The following is a 15,961-nucleotide window of genomic DNA, read 5'->3' as shown; positions in this document are numbered from 1 at the left end:
TTGGTTATCTTTCTCCCCATGTTAGGGTAATAATTCGCTATTCTAAGCATATCTCTAGGGCCAGGTTATCAGGTAGACTACCAGTGGAGCCAGGCTAACATTTGGTCTTTTTCTTATAAAGTGTGCTTCAGCCCATAAATGTCCATCCACCTGCCACCACTAATCTTGTTGTAATTTCTCCAGGAATTTAGATGCATGAGAATTTATACTCAAATGTATACTGTTTATAATGATGGTAAAGTGATACTCACTGTTAGATATATGAAAGAATAATGAAGGCCGTTTTACCAAAAGGGCTTCTGATCATTGCTCCATGACTGGAAAAATAGAAAGTAGATTACCTTTAGTATATACTGTATTTCAAATACTATTAAATTCTCTTTTAAATTCCAGTTGTTTAGGTACCTTTGGAATAGTTTTCAGCCAGTATGTAACTTAGATATGGATGATCTTACAAGATAATAAAAAAAAAATTATGAGGCTATTGATTTATATATTTTATTTCCTATTGTTTATGGTATTGAAGGAGGAAGTTTATTTAAAATAATAATGGAGCTTGTATTTTTACACCTATTTCAACTCAGGTCTTTAACTTGAAAGTTTTGTGTATATGTGCTCAGTCATGTCTGACTCTTTGAGACCCCAGGGATTGTAGCCCAGGTTCTTCTTCTGTCCATGGGATTTCTCAGTCAAGAATGCTGGCGTGGGTTGCCATTTCCTACTCGAAGGTATCTTCCTGACCCAGGGATTGAACCTGTGTCTCTTGTTTCTCTTGCGTTGGCTGGCAGATTCTTAACCACTGCGTCACCTGGGAAACCCTGATAATTTTACCAATGTGATATAATACTTGACTGACTGTGATTTGTTTTATTGATTGATTGTGATTTGTTTTACTTGAAATAAAGGTCATTGCATTCATTCCAGCTTTTCATCTGTATATCCGCTATGCAGGGAACTGGAATTGCAGAGATGTGTGTTACATGGTGCCCTTTAGGGAAATCACAATTTAGTGACCCTGAATTTCTGTTCCTATCAGATGGGAGAGGGAACATTATTTTGGGACTGTGACTCTGGCTGCTAAAGAAATACAAACTGAAAATGAACCAAGGGTGCTTGCGGTCAGGAAAAGTTCTGAACCACAGTGGCAGCAGCTGCCTATAATTATCTTCTGTGTAAACATTCTTTGACCAAACAGGCTTATTCACAGCCTCTCAATACCACCCACACCTTCAGAATGCTTCCTGCTGCTCTCATTTAATGACAGAAACAACAACAGCTATGATGACAACAACAATAACAAGACTTGGGAGGTTTTAGAGAAAAGAGCAGGCACATTGTCCTCCCCGAAGGAAGTAGTAATGTTTAGAGAAACAGGTTTTGAGGTGTGTGTAAGCAATTCAGTTCAATGCTGCAATTCTCCTGGGCATTTTTGGTGGGCTTGATAAGGCTTTCCTTTCCTAAGTAGAAGATAGCGGTGCAGATTGGCTTAATGGGAGCTTTTTGTTCTAGCGGTTGAATAATGCACTGTAATTTTAGTTCCACTGGTACCACTCTGATATCAAACAATATGACTATTATACACATGTGTAAGTTATTTTAGCTATTTGATCGATTCCAGCAGGCTCAGGACTTTTTAGAAAATGATTTTCAAATGTCTTCAGAATTTATTTGACACTGAGAGAGTTCACTGGATTAAATATCCAAACTTGAGCTAAGCACAGGAAATGTTTATATACAACATATCCTATGGATTTATCATGATTCTGTTTATCAAAGTGTTTACTTGTAACTAAATAGTTATAGTAGCCACTAAATAGTGTGGTATATGCAACACAAGGCTTCTGTGTTTATTATTCAGGGCTATTTTGTTGTTGTCGTTCATTGTATACTAACAAATAATAAGATTTGAGACCCTCATAGTCCACTAGGATTGCTTATTTGTTGCCAGAAAGGCATAGATAAGCACAAGAATGGGTGTGTGTGTCTGTGTGACTGGATGTGTGTGTAGTAAATTATTTAATGAACACTTCAGAAAAATAATATATACAACAAAATTTACTGAGGTATAGGTTTCATTATTTTGTTGCAAGATGTTTTCCAGTGAAGTAGGAAGTGGGTACTTAAACATATCACCAGAGTAAATATTGCTGTAAAGATGGTGAATTATAGAGGAAATTGAGAATATCATTCATTGATCCTAACGTTTTAAGATAGTCAAAATCTAGTTGTTAAAAAGATTTTAAAATATACATCATTCACCATGTGGTCCTGCCAAGCAGCCACATGGCACAATCTCCTAAGTCTACCAAATAAAAAAGATAAAACTTCAGAATTTAAAAAATAACTCTCACAATTTTTACCCAATTTGAAAGGAAATGAAATCAGTTAGGGAAATAATAATGTGGAAAAGAGAATAGATTTGTAGTAAGATCAGCATTTAATGACTTATTTAAGGAATTTCGAAAGGAAGATCTACATAGGAATAGATCTAAAACAGATGTTAGATGAAAAATGCTGTGTTTTCAAGAATTTGTTAGAAAGCAACTTGAGCCTTGAAAGAATACATAAAAAAGGGAGTTGTCCCATGCCCATTAACTAGGACATAAATGTTAAAATAGCCTGTGCTTACATATTTAAGCTAAGCAAATGTGGGTAGCTAATATTTTAAGATGAGATTCCAAGTGGAGATAAAAAACAACAGATCACACTAGATGCTTTCTATCTGGAATAAGGAAATGCATAGTAAAAGGAAGAAGCAATATGACATTCTATCATACAAAACGTAGAAAAGCAACCAATGTTGTGATTTTTCAAGTTATCATGCTTTTTCTCCTTTGGGAGGGTTTGGTTTCAGTGTTCACTTCATGCTTTTGTTATAAGTCAATTAGTGAAAACAAATGAAAAAAACTACTGAGAGAGAGAGTTAAATACCAGTTAAATACCAGTTAAATGTACCAATCCAATATTTTTTATGAACTCACTCCGTTACTGAGGTTTCCGTTTCTGTCGCTATAGCAGTTGGGTTGCCCCATGATTTGAGGGTCAAGGTGCTAGGATCTGTCATGCTGCTTTTTTAGACTGTGATTGAGACTTAGAGATTGCTGTTGATAAAAAACTTGCTACTAGACCTTGATGGATGAGATGCCTAAAAGTCGAGTCCCACCCAATTCTGAGAATATATCCCTGTCTAACTTGGCATTGTCAGTCCTATTTTTTTTAACCAACATCTTTTCGTGTCCCTTAAGTATTTCTGAGGAATTATCATTTATCATCTTTTGGAGTTTGTCTTAGACAGAAAAATGTATCCATTTTTCACATACCTGAGAAAAAGAAAAATGAACACTGGAAAGCATCTTTATATCTTTACACTAATGTAGCATGTTTAGAGTTTGGTGATTTTTCTTGTTTTATTGCATTTGGGAGTTTTTAATTCATTGGTTTTTGGATTGTCATGTAGGGACCTCAGTGGTACAGGTGACAGCGACGGATGCTGACGATCCTACATATGGCAACAGCGCTCGAGTGGTCTACAGCATCCTTCAGGGTCAGCCATACTTCTCAGTGGAGCCCAAAACAGGTAAAAATTGACACGCGACTCTCCTTGTAAAGTCATTATTTCTTTCTTGGCATAGAATTAATAATAGTTATTTTGGTTCAATGTAGTTGAAACTGATGACACTCTATTTTTGTTGTGCATTTTTCAAAATGTGTACCATGGTAATAAACAGCATGTTATTTATAGAGCCATCAACACCTTTTAAAAATATTTTACTACATTATCAAAATTTCTATCAAAATTAAGCAAAATATTAGATATTGAAAAGTTTTTCAGCTGCTGTCTCTTGACTTGATAAGAAAACGTTGAATATTTACCTCTGCAATGTTTCGATTTGTTTTCTTTAATTAACTCACATAGGAATTACACACAGTAGAATTTTAAATCTTCAGCAAAATCTCCCTGCCATGCAGTAGAATATATAGTGTTACAGCTTCTCCTTCCAGAGGCTGGCTTTCTCAGGGAAATTAGTTGAAACATAACAATTAGGATGATGATCTGCTAAATCAAAAACTAAATTAAATGACTTTTTTTCATTTTAGAAGGAAAAAAATATGGGTTGCAAAACTGCCTGGATAGAAAATGCGGTTGTTTGGCTAGATGTTCTGTTTCGCTTTGAAGATGAAATGGTTTACATTCAGTAAGGCTATAATTTGGAGCACTGTTTTCTTTGTTATAAAATAATATTTTATCTATTACGCTTCTCTGGCTATTGGTACAGGGCAGCATGGGTGGGTGTGAGCCCTTGCTTTTATTCACCACTGAAAAAATCCAAAATTTCTCTGTATTTTAGTAATTTTGTCTTTATCATGGAGAAGAATGCCTCCTCAAATATCCAAGTTTATGATCTTGAATCACTGATGATACTTATGATCCTAAAATACTTATGATCCTAAAATATTCATATTTTAATGCCATTCACCACCCTGTTTTCCATATTATAAAAAATGGCAGTATTCATTCATTCTCAAATCACTGTGTGGGGAGTACATATTTTAAATATGTTTTGAGAATGACAGCTATAATGTACAAAAACAGACAGATTCAAGGCCAGTTCATCGTTCATTAGAATGTCCACAGAGGCCGCATTGCGTGTTTTATACCAGTGTTGTGATGAAGTTTGGAAGCTGCCTGAAGAGTCTGACAGAGGAGTAATACTTCTGATTGAGCAAGTATTGAAGGGGAAGTAAATGAAAGTCTCTGCTTTATGATCTGAATCCTGTGAATGTAAAGTTGTGCTCGTGGCTGATTTAATGATAGATCTGAGAACCTCAATTCAGACACCCACCTGTTCCCTTATATATCTACTCTGAAGCCTAGAAAGACATTGACAAGTCTCTGACAATTTGCTCACAAATTATACACCTCTCGCGTTATATAACTGGTCCAAAACTAGCTTGTACTAATCCCAAGGGCTAAATATTTTGCTGCTACTAGTGACTGGCTTGTGATTTTAGCTTTGTGTAAGATAATAGGTGTCCCATAGGCCCTGTGTAGGTAAAACCTCCACTGTGGGCAACTGGACAGTAGTCTGTATCCTGACATCACATGATTAGAACTTCAAACTTCATTTTAACTTTCAGTCTCAAGGATCGTGTATTAGAGGAGATGAGCTTTTTGTTTAGTTTTGTTTTGTTAGAGTTTTTAATGCTCTAGTCATGGTAGTCATTGGGACTTCTGTTTCTCTAGTCACCAGTGCAGAGATATTAGAGGACTATAGAGAATGCATTTTTTTCCCCCAAAATTCTGTTTTTCTGACAAAAATGAATGGAAATTTTTCATGAATTACATATACAAAGAGCCACGTAGAGTTTGAGGTAGTCTTCCTGAGTTGATGTATGATCCTTATCTTTGTGAGAAATAGCATTCTTTTCCACATCTTTCGATATCAGCGTTTTTGAGAAGCATGTAAAACTTTTGACATGAAAAATGCTGAAAATATGCCGGATCAATATTATGTAAAATAGGCCTAGGAAATCACTATTAAATGTATCTCTGAAAGTTTAACTTTTAATTTCTTTTTTAAAAAAGGAATATTAGTAATATTAATAATATCCATTACTTTTTATTAATCACATATCATTAATTTAGCCTGAGTAAAATTTCTGAGCATGTATTTCTTCTGTAGCTCTACTTACAGGCCAGATGACCAGAGGGTAAGTGTGTTTTCTACCTTAATTTTTCTGTCCACAAAACAAGAATGTGAATAGCTGCAAAAAACAATGTTGACAGTTCAACAAGCAAAGAGAATGGACCTTGGAACAAGATGATGTAACCTTAAAAGGACCATTCAGCTTCCCATCACCTGTCTTCATAATGGCCCCCAATTTACTGGGAGATTAAGGATTATTCTAGTATGTTTATCTACTCTAAAACCTGCAAGCAAATGGGTCACATTGTTCAATGTGACAGGATTGGCTACACGATGTGCTATTTGAAATGAAACTGCAGGCTTCCTGTTCTAACATTAGTAAGATTTCCAGTGCCATCAGCAGAGCAGAATCCAAACACAGGGCCAGTGGAACTGCACAGAACACCAAAGCTGTAGGCCTTGGAAAATGGGTGGAGAGTTAAATATCAAATATCATTTAGGATTTCTTTGTTAAACTTGGAGGTGTGACTACATGCTGCCTGCATCATGCATTGCCTGCGTCCTTGTTCTGTCCTAGTTTTAGGTAAGTACTACAGTCATAACAGTGTGCTTCCGTGATAGCCCAGTTGGTAAGGAATCCGCCTGCAATGCAGGAGACCCCAGTTCGATTCCAGGGTCAGGAAGATCCCCTGGAGAAGGGACAGGCTACCCACTCGGGTATTCTTAGGCTTCCGTGTGGCTCAGCTGGTAAAGAATCCGCCTGCAATGTGGGAGACCTGAGTTCGATCCCTGGGTTGGGAAGATCCCCTGGAGAAGGGAAAGGCTACCCACTCCAGTATTGTGACCTGGAGAATTCCATGGACTGTATAGTCCCTGCTGTTGCAAAAAGAGTCGGACAGGACTAAGCGACTTTCACTTTCACAGTCGTAACTCAGCGCTCCTTCCGCCCCTCATGGGTGTTCTGTCCTGTGTCCTGGCTCGTGGTGTGGAGGAGCCTCCCCGCTGTGAGGGCTTTCTGAGGATGTCCGCTCACAGCTTACGGCAGTCCTTTCCTCAGTCCTTTCTGCTTCATGTGATGCCAGCTCTGAAATCCTTTGATGTTCCAGAACCTTCCATCTTCACTACTGTTGGCTCTTCTCCGTCTTTTTATGGTTCTATTAGATGCTTCCATGAGTTTGACAAGCTCCAGGAGTTGGTGATGGACAGGGAAGCCTGGCGTGCCGCAGTCCATGGGGTTGCAAAGAGGCAGACACAACTAAGTAACAGAACCGATAGGCTTCACTTACAGGGAGAGAAACCAAATAATACAAGTCTTACACAGAAAATCTAGGGAAAAATACCCCACAAATTTATTAGGCAGAGATTTACCTGAACATCTGATGTATATTGAACCCACATAACATGAAAAGCCCAGCCCCGTGTTACCGGGCTTACGTGGTTGCCTAGATTCCTGAGACTAACCCAGAGCTTGACTGAGTAGGCTGCATGCATCTGTAATTGTTTGGTTCCCTAAACTGGGGCAGGCTTCAGAAGTGGCTCTTGTCTGTTACATGTAGTACACATACAAATTCTTAAGGAAATTCCATGACAATATGCTTGAAAGAAAGTTAGTGGCTGGTAGGACATTAGAAAATCATCTGAAAATTTATTCCCAGACTAAAAACTCGCCAGTTGTTGAAAAATGGCAGTGATAAATTTGCTTCACACATAATACATTTTGTGAACATCAGTTATAAATATAAAAGTAAATGAGAAATTATTATTCAGAAAGCCAAAATCTGGGCCAGTCTCTTTTTCTAAAGAGATGAAGGGTATATTCTTTTCATCATAAGTGGCTTAAAATTATTGATTATTAAAACAATGCTATTATCTCCCATGAAAGCCTCATAGAACTGTAAGGCTATGACTAGACAAGACTGGCTTTTACCACTTTAGGGACACAGTATAAACAATTTTCTCTGTGAGTGTGTGTGTCTATATAATATTCACCAAAATGCAGATCCTATCCAGTTTATGAGAATTATTTTCCAAATATGGACAGCTTAGACTCAAAAGTAAAAAGCTCGCAAAAGCCATAGAACTAGAAATCTATTATGTTTGAATATTCTTATTTAACTTCAATTCTCACCTAGTTATTTCTCTCTTGTAAAAAAAAAAAATGTTTAATAATTGAGGTATTTGGAAATTACCTTTGCCCCCTGCATTTCTTTGCAAACTCAGTGATGATTTTTGCTTTGGAAAAGTGTTATTTATAGGATCACTTGTAAAGAGACAATTAGAAGTGTGAAAAATAAGTGAGTAACTTTGACTACCAGATTTCTCCCCTGATAATTCTGTTTTCTTTCATATAATACCACTGAGCAAAACCATGAGAAGATAAGGCAGCTGTGTTTTCTTTGCTGGTTAATTGAGATGCTATGGACCTTTCTCCATTATAATAGCTGTGCAGGATGCAAACTCATTTAAACATATTGAGAAATTAAAAATGAAAACTGGGTAGGAAATTGTTTTAGAATTTCATTAGTATTTTATCATCTGTATGAAACACTATTAATTATGTGTTTAATGTGAAACATGCTCTTAAATATCATCTTATGAAATGCATTATCAAATATTCAAGATTGTCAATGCTTAATTTATTTTAAAAATATTATAAATAAATACAGTTACGATAGGAAGAAAGAAGAAGAGAAAGAAAAATGGTAAGAAAAGGAAGAAAAGTAAGGAAGACATGGAGAAGTCCCAGGACTCTTGGAGATTGTTAAGCTTGGTAACAGTGAGTCTTATTGAGGTCAATACTCAATGTCTTAAATTTTAGAGTTAAGGGAAGTATTGAAGAACAGACATGAAATATTCATAGAATCATTATGGTTCTAAGAAGAATATCTGCATCTCAGACAGTGTTCAGTGAACCAAATGGGTGTATGACTGCTTTTTCTGATGATGATTGTGATATTTTAGAGATTCTCTGTAAGCAATGTGCACATAACCAAAAGAGTTCAGCGAAGGAGTTAAAGAGAACTTGTATCGCTGTGGTTATAGCAGCAGCGGCCAGTGTAGTGTATTAGAACAAGTGATTGTTAAAACAGCAGTGACAATACCTCGCCTGTGTGCTGAGTAGCTTCAGTCCTGTCCAACTCTTTGTGACCCCTGTACTATAGCCCACCAGGCTCCTCTGTCCATGGGACTTCTCCAGGCAGGAATAGTGGAGTGGGTTGCTGTTCCCTACTCCAGGGGATATTCCTAACCCAGGGATTGGACCCACATCTCTTATGTCTCCTGAATTGGCAGGTGGCAATAGATGGCCTACTCAAATGTAATTTAAATGCTTAAAATATTGATGTGTTGTAGGTGTATGTGTGTATATATGTGTATGTGTGTGTTTGTATTTGATAGGTACGGCTCAGAACTAAACAAAAATGTGGCTTCTTAAGATAGTATGAGTGTTATTTAACTAGGAATCTTAACATACTGGAACCAATAACATATTGTTTAAATTATTCTTAAATTATTAAAAGATATTTTCATCTCTTTCCCACTGCTAGAGTAGTTACCAAACTGTAGGATATTGTGATGAATAGGGCAGACCAAGTATAGTATAATACAGGCTTGTAACTTATACTTAGGGCTGAAATATACACAGACCATTATTATATGTGTCCGTTGAAGAGTCAGCATTTAAATAATTTAAATTGGCAACTTTTAAAAATGTTTTATAAATTTGGAAGGTATAAAGACATTTTTATGCTGAATATGAGCAACATTTTTAAATGGCAGCTTTTAAAAACATCTTATAAATTTGGAGGGTATAAAAACATTTTTATGCCAAACATGCAGAAAAAAGAATGTTTATTCCAATTTGTTTACAATCATTTTCTTCCTAAAGAACCATCCTCTATCAGACAGCCCAGTTTTGCTCCTGAGAAGTCCATGATACCAGAGTTCCTGTCCCTCAGGTCTGAGTCATGGGAGATTTAAATTCTGACTTAAATTCTAAAAGTTAGAATCTTTTAACAAAGTAGAGTTCCAGTTGTATAGGTAAGACATTATCAGAAATGATGAAAGTACAAGAAATGATTAAGTAGGATTCTAGCCTCCTTACTGTATCTAATTAGCAAAGATGACCTGCTGTTTCTAGTTTCAAGATCTGTATAGAGCAATATCAAATAGATACATTTTCATTTGTTATGATCTCTGTGTGCGTATACTGAGTCCTCTCTGCGACCCCAGGGGCTGTAGCCCACCAGGCTCCTCTGTCCTTGGAATTCTCCAGGCAGGAATACTAGAGTGGTTTCCATGCCCTTCTCCAGGGGATCTTCCAGACCCAAGGATCGAACCTAAATCTCCCTCATTGCGGACAGATTCTTTACCATCTGAGCCACCAGGGAAGCCCAAGTATATTATATTAAGTATATTATTATTTTATATACATGTGTGCCTGCTCAGTTGCTAGGTAGTGTCTGACTCTTGGCGAGCCTCTGAAATGTAGCCTGCCTGGCTCCACTGTTGGTGGAATTTTCCAAGCAAGAATACTGGAGTGGGTGGCCATTTCCTCCTCCAGGAGATCTTCCTGACCCAGGGATTGAACCCATGTCTACTGCATTGGCAGGTGGATTCTTTACCAGTGGGTGACCATAGCCAAACTAAATTTTATCTCATAATCATTCTATTGTCTCATATATTTATATAATAATTGGTTATTAATATAAAACCACTAATTTACTGCAGCAGTGATTGTTGTTCAAGCTTTCTTATCAAACAGCATGGAGTTCTGAAGTCAGTTTATTATAGCTCTGAAGTCTTCAAGGCTCTCCTTATTAAATGCAATTTATTAGAAAGAAACAGCAAAGCACATTGATGTTTTTAGTATCTTGATTTTCATGAACACAGTCACTCTCATCGTTAATACTTTTTCTCAGGTTTTTATAACAACAGACACAGCCTAAAGTCATCCAGCAACATAGTTTGGAATGGTGTTTTCTTTGTTAAGCATAAATGACACATTCTTTCATTTAGAGAATACGTAGTTACTTGGCTGGGAGAGTAGCAGGGACAATAGCTGAAAGGGTTTATGGTGATTTCACGTCACTGGGAATTAAGATGTTGGAGAGGGTGAGAGAGAAAAAGATTCATAGTTATATATTTTACAGGCAACTGCCCAGTCTTCTAGAGTAGATTTTATTTAAGCTGGTATTTTTGAGTCATATTTCCATAAAACCTAGAGATAATGCTCTCCACCCTGGTCTTCTACATTACAGTGATTTCGGCATTTTGTAATGTTTATATAGCTGTTATATTTTTTTGGACTTTAATATGTTTTAAAGTTATTAAAAGTAAAGAAAACAGCAGGAGGCAACGACTTGAGCTATTTCTACCTATATCAGTGTTCTTCGCTAGTATAAATGCAGCGATTCATGATGCGTTTTACTGGGATTTGAAATTTTTCAGGAGTCATCAAGACCGCCCTTCCAAACATGGATAGAGAGGCTAAAGACCAGTATTTGCTTGTTATTCAGGCAAAGGATATGGTTGGTCAAAACGGAGGGCTTTCTGGAACCACGTCGGTCACCGTGACCCTCACTGATGTCAACGACAACCCTCCTCGCTTTCCTCGAAGTAAGCTGTTCTGAGGCATGTGGCAAGCATGCTCGCTTTCCTTTCCAGATTATAGGAATGTCTTTAAAAAGGAATTTTCCTAAATATGTCTCAAATAGTTAATCTCAATTACATTCTCCCCCAATTTTATTTTTTCAGGGACTTGATTTTTAATTCAGTAATATGAAATAATAAAGGTATTGGAAGCAAATAAGAGCAATTATACCTTTGTCTTAAATGTATTTTTTTTTTTCTTTTGGTTCACTTTGAATACTAGACAGTTATTAAGTTTGTTTATGTATTACTCTTTTTTAGTCAAAGACATGCTGCTCTTTACATTCTGTAAGCTCTGAGGTTGTTCCCAATTATAAATAGTAACATGCAAATACACTTCATAAATTCTATATACTAGAAGTACTGCTTTATTTTGTAAAGATTAAAAAAGAGTACTGAACTTTCTCATTCTGCACTTTTTTTTAACCAGTTCATGAACCTTGAACATTGCTTTTGCTATCTACCACATCTTTTTTATGCAAACACTCAGTGTTTCTAAAGAAACCAGTCCAAAGAACCAGAAAACCATATTCCCTCAGTTTAGTTCCTTTGAGCAATGTGGCATTTTCTTTAACCAAGTAAAAGGAAAAAAAAGAAAATTTTTCTTAGATAGAGGTGTCCTAATTGTAAAAAAAAAAAAGGCATTTCATCTTATTCTCTCAATTGTCCTTTTTTTCTTTTTTGTAAGTATATGTGGTATTCTTTTGAAAACTCAAGAAAGTAAGAAGAATCGTGTAGACTACAGTATCCTTAAATGCCTTTCTGAAAAGCTTATGTCTAACAAGGACACTTTCTCGGGAGATATGACTGTCACCATGTTTTCCTTCAAACACTGCTTCTTTAGATGTTTTATTCTTATTTTACATATTTTTGATATTTATGTTATTGTAAAACAGACATTTTGATACCTCCTGGCAAAATAAAGTTATCCTAAGTTTAGCATTAAAAAAACCCCAAAGAATCTAGCCTTAATTGTGTTCTTAATTGCTTACAATGGGGGAAGAGTTATGTTTGGCTCGTAAAAGAATTAGCTGTTTCTTTTCTTTAACTAGAGAAATAAGAATTGACACAGATTTTTTGGGATTTCAGTTGTCATGGTTTGATAAGACAGAGCATGAGTTTTCTAGCTTATTAAACACTCTCTTACTAAAGTGAAGAAAGCCAAAAATATATCATTAACTTTTTCATTTTGACTGGGATTTTCTTTGTCTACCCTTTAGTTACTATTGTAAGCTTGAAATTGTTGGATTTTCCTAAGAAACTTATATGTGTCAGGGGTCACTCAAAAATGATGTTGTGATCATTTTTTAAAAATCAATTAACAAAATGTATAGAATTGCAAACACCAAGGGTTCTTCGTCTAGCATGTAGTACCTCCATTTGGATACAATTTGCTTTCTCTGTTTCTCTCAAAGAGTTTCCTTTCTTTTTTCTTCATAAGAAAGTGCAAATGCATCACAGTTAGCAGCCAAAAGGAAAAGGAAAAGGGTGAGGAAGCAGGAGAAAGTAGATGATTAGAGGGAAGTGTTGAAGGGGCATTTCCTGCTTTCAAAGGGTTCTTCCCCGGCCTCCCAAGCTGGTTTTCTTTCTTTCTTTTTTTTTGAGTTGAGGGATGGTGAAGAGTTTTTACAAAAGAAAGTTTGAAAAAGTTACTCTTCGTTTTCTGCTTCTCTTTCTTCCTGTTCAAATAACAGTCTCTGCTCTTGTACTGTTGTGCCCCAACTGAGTTTAATGTGCAAGTCATAACTATTGCCTTTTATCAACTTCCTTTTCCAGTTTTCTGAAACTTTTTCAGTAAAAGATGCTATTGTGGAAATTCCAGCATTAAGTAATGAGAACTAGTTAGGCTCATTTTCTGCCCATTTGAAGTCTAAGCTATACTATTTTAATTTTAAAATATTTATATACATAATATATGCATATTAATTATCTATAGTCAAGTCTCAACGTTAATTCTGTTTACAATTTAAATTTTATTTTTGTCATTAAAAGTAAGTATATTTCTCACCACTAGAAATACTGGTATGGAATACTTCTTATGCTTTTCCCCAGGCCGTCTTTGACATATTGATTATTAGGTAATCATTTCCTTGGATTTTTTAAAGCTGTATGAAACTTGCCATTTGTCTCATATTGCCTTATCATCTTATTTTATAAAGACATAAAAGCAAATTAAGCAAAGAGGGTTCAAGATAGCCAGATAATTAAATTTTATTGGTTAGTTTGGTATAAGGTTTTGTTCATTTCTTGTTCTTCATTTCACAGGGTCGTACCAATATAACGTCCCAGAATCATTGCCAGTGGCTTCCGTTGTGGCCAGAATTAGAGCTGCTGATGCAGATATAGGAGCTAATGCTGAAATGGATTACAAAATTGTGGATGGTGATGGATTAGGGATTTTCAAGATTGCCGTTGACAAAGATACACAGGAAGGAATCATTACTATACAGAAGGTAATATTTTCTTTGTTTTTATTTCTTGTGAGGATGATATCATAGAGGATTACTGAAAAGCCATATCTGCTTTGATGGAATAATGTAGTAGACACATTGAATGGGAGCATAGAACCATTGTTATTTTATGTTTAGGGGTTAAAAGCTACTCATTTAGTTACAAGTGTTAGCATTGTAGAGAAAAAATTGGGTAACATTTGTAATTAAAGTCTATCAGTTCTATTCTCTGAGTAAACCCACAGCCCTTATCCATAGCTCTGTAACAGTAGGACTTAACTGGCAAATATGCTATTTAAAGTGATCTACTTGAAGACATGAATATTCTTCTTTGTTGACTAATAATGAAACCCTAAAATCAGCGAAAGGGGCTTCCTAGGTGGTTCAGTGGTAAAGAATATGCCAGGCAATGTAGGAGACACAGGAGATGCAGGTTTGATCCCCGATACCCTGGAAGTGGAAATGGCAACCCACTCCAGTCTTCTTGCCTGGAAAATCCCATGGACAGAGGAGCCTGGCGGGCTACAGTCCATGGGGCCACAAGAGTCAGACATGACTTAGCAACTAAACCACCAGCTGTATTATCAGCTATTCTTTTTTAATATTTATACTAATTAAAGTATTTGAAAGATTTATACAGAACATGGAAAATTCATGAAACCTATCATAAAAAAATAAGTGCAAAGGAAATTTTTAAAAATCATTATAATCCAAAATAAAGACTATTTGCAAATTAGCTTCCAACTCTGATTAGATTTGGGGTAAAATAAGCTCCCTCTTTTCGGTATAGACATGGTCTTTGACAAACGTTTAAAAAAATAAGTCAAAAGAAATTGTTTCAGAATATAGTAATAATTTCTCAAATGTGTGAAACACTAAAAATTAAAGCATATGTGAAAATGCCTACACTCAAGACTCTGGGATTCTATGCTAGTGTGACAATCCAGGTGTATAATTGTGTAATCAACATCCCTCAGTAATTAACACACATCAACAAAGAAAGTTATGTTTTAGTTGTTACAGGAAAACATATGTTTGATTTCAGGCCAATGGGCAAAACATTTCTGCAATTATTTCCAGTGGGCAGCTGCTGTTTTAGCTCAGCTGGTGACAATCTGTGTAAAAAAGTTTTAATAACTAGGATAGGCCAACTGTTGGTAAATGTTTTATTTGTTGTCTAAAATGAAAGGAATGCACTAGAATGCAGTGCTGTTCAAAGATTTCAAAGACTCATCTGAAACCAATCTGCTCATATTCAAGAAATTTTAAATATATATCAGAATTGTTTTATTGAATACATACATGTATTTCATATATCATGTTAAGATAACATAAATCATTGAAGAAATAAACACAAATACATGTATTTGATATATTTCAGTAATAGAAAAATTTTATACTCAATTTCTTAATATCTAGAAGTTTCAGAGAATTGTTTTTTTTTTTTTTTTTAAAAACCTATAAGAAAACTGTACAAAAATGCATTTAATCTCACAGCATAATATTCATGGAAAAATAAGGTAAGACTTACTGATAACTTACAATGATATAAAAGTAACGGATAGTTAATACCACTGTTCTAGATAGTGGTTAGTATCTGCTAGGATTCATTTTGGGTAATTTAAAGGCTTCACCTTAACTTGCCTTCTCAACATCTCATGAAGGTATTTAGTACAATGAACATATGGAATCATTATCAAATGTGGAACAAAAGAATGAACAGATAATGTTTGGTGTTTCCAAATTATAGAATCTTGTGCATCATCAAAATGATGTGATATTTTCTTACTGTATTAGCTACTACAAGAAATGATTATTTAAAATATTACATAAAAAGCAGTATCCAAAATTTTACAGACCCTTTATTACAATTTTTTTTCATTTTTATAGAATACAGGATTGCAGGAGAACATTAAAATGTTAACCGTAACTGTTTCCGGATCTTCACTGTTTTTCAGTATATAATATGCATTAGTTATAATTACAATATTATTAGGCTTATAAGAATATTATGTAGCCAAATCAAAATATGTTTAATTGACAGCACTTTGTGATCTATTTTGAGTATTGATGAAAATTCTTTTCTAAATGCAGACATATATCACAGAGATGTCAGACAGTGGGCTAAAATGTAGTATATCGTTGAGCTGTCTAAGGTATTAAAAAAGACATTGTCTTCTGCCTAATGAATTAAGACTCAAAAACATTCCAAAT

General features: G+C 35.4%; 1 protein-coding gene across 3 annotated transcripts in view; it reads left to right on the top strand.

Annotated features, from left to right (window-relative positions):
• CDH7 (cadherin 7) overlaps positions 1-15,961 on the top strand; it is a 137,863-nt gene that overhangs the window by 65,549 nt on the left and 56,353 nt on the right. For 2 of the 3 annotated variants that reach the window (XM_061130768.1, XM_061130769.1), the window contains exons 4-6: positions 3,458-3,577; positions 11,097-11,264; positions 13,563-13,750. In XM_061130768.1, the coding sequence (XP_060986751.1) occupies positions 3,458-3,577; positions 11,097-11,264; positions 13,563-13,750 (476 nt within the window). The remainder of the gene's footprint in view (positions 1-3,457; positions 3,578-11,096; positions 11,265-13,562; positions 13,751-15,961) is intronic. The other variant, XM_061130770.1, reaches the window with a different exon arrangement.

The sequence above is a fragment of the Dama dama genome, chromosome 27, assembly GCF_033118175.1.
Source record: "Dama dama isolate Ldn47 chromosome 27, ASM3311817v1, whole genome shotgun sequence".
NCBI lineage: Eukaryota > Metazoa > Chordata > Mammalia > Artiodactyla > Cervidae > Dama > Dama dama.
The sequence above is the reverse complement of the archived record's forward strand: the minus strand, read 5'-3'. Positions and strand labels throughout refer to the sequence as shown.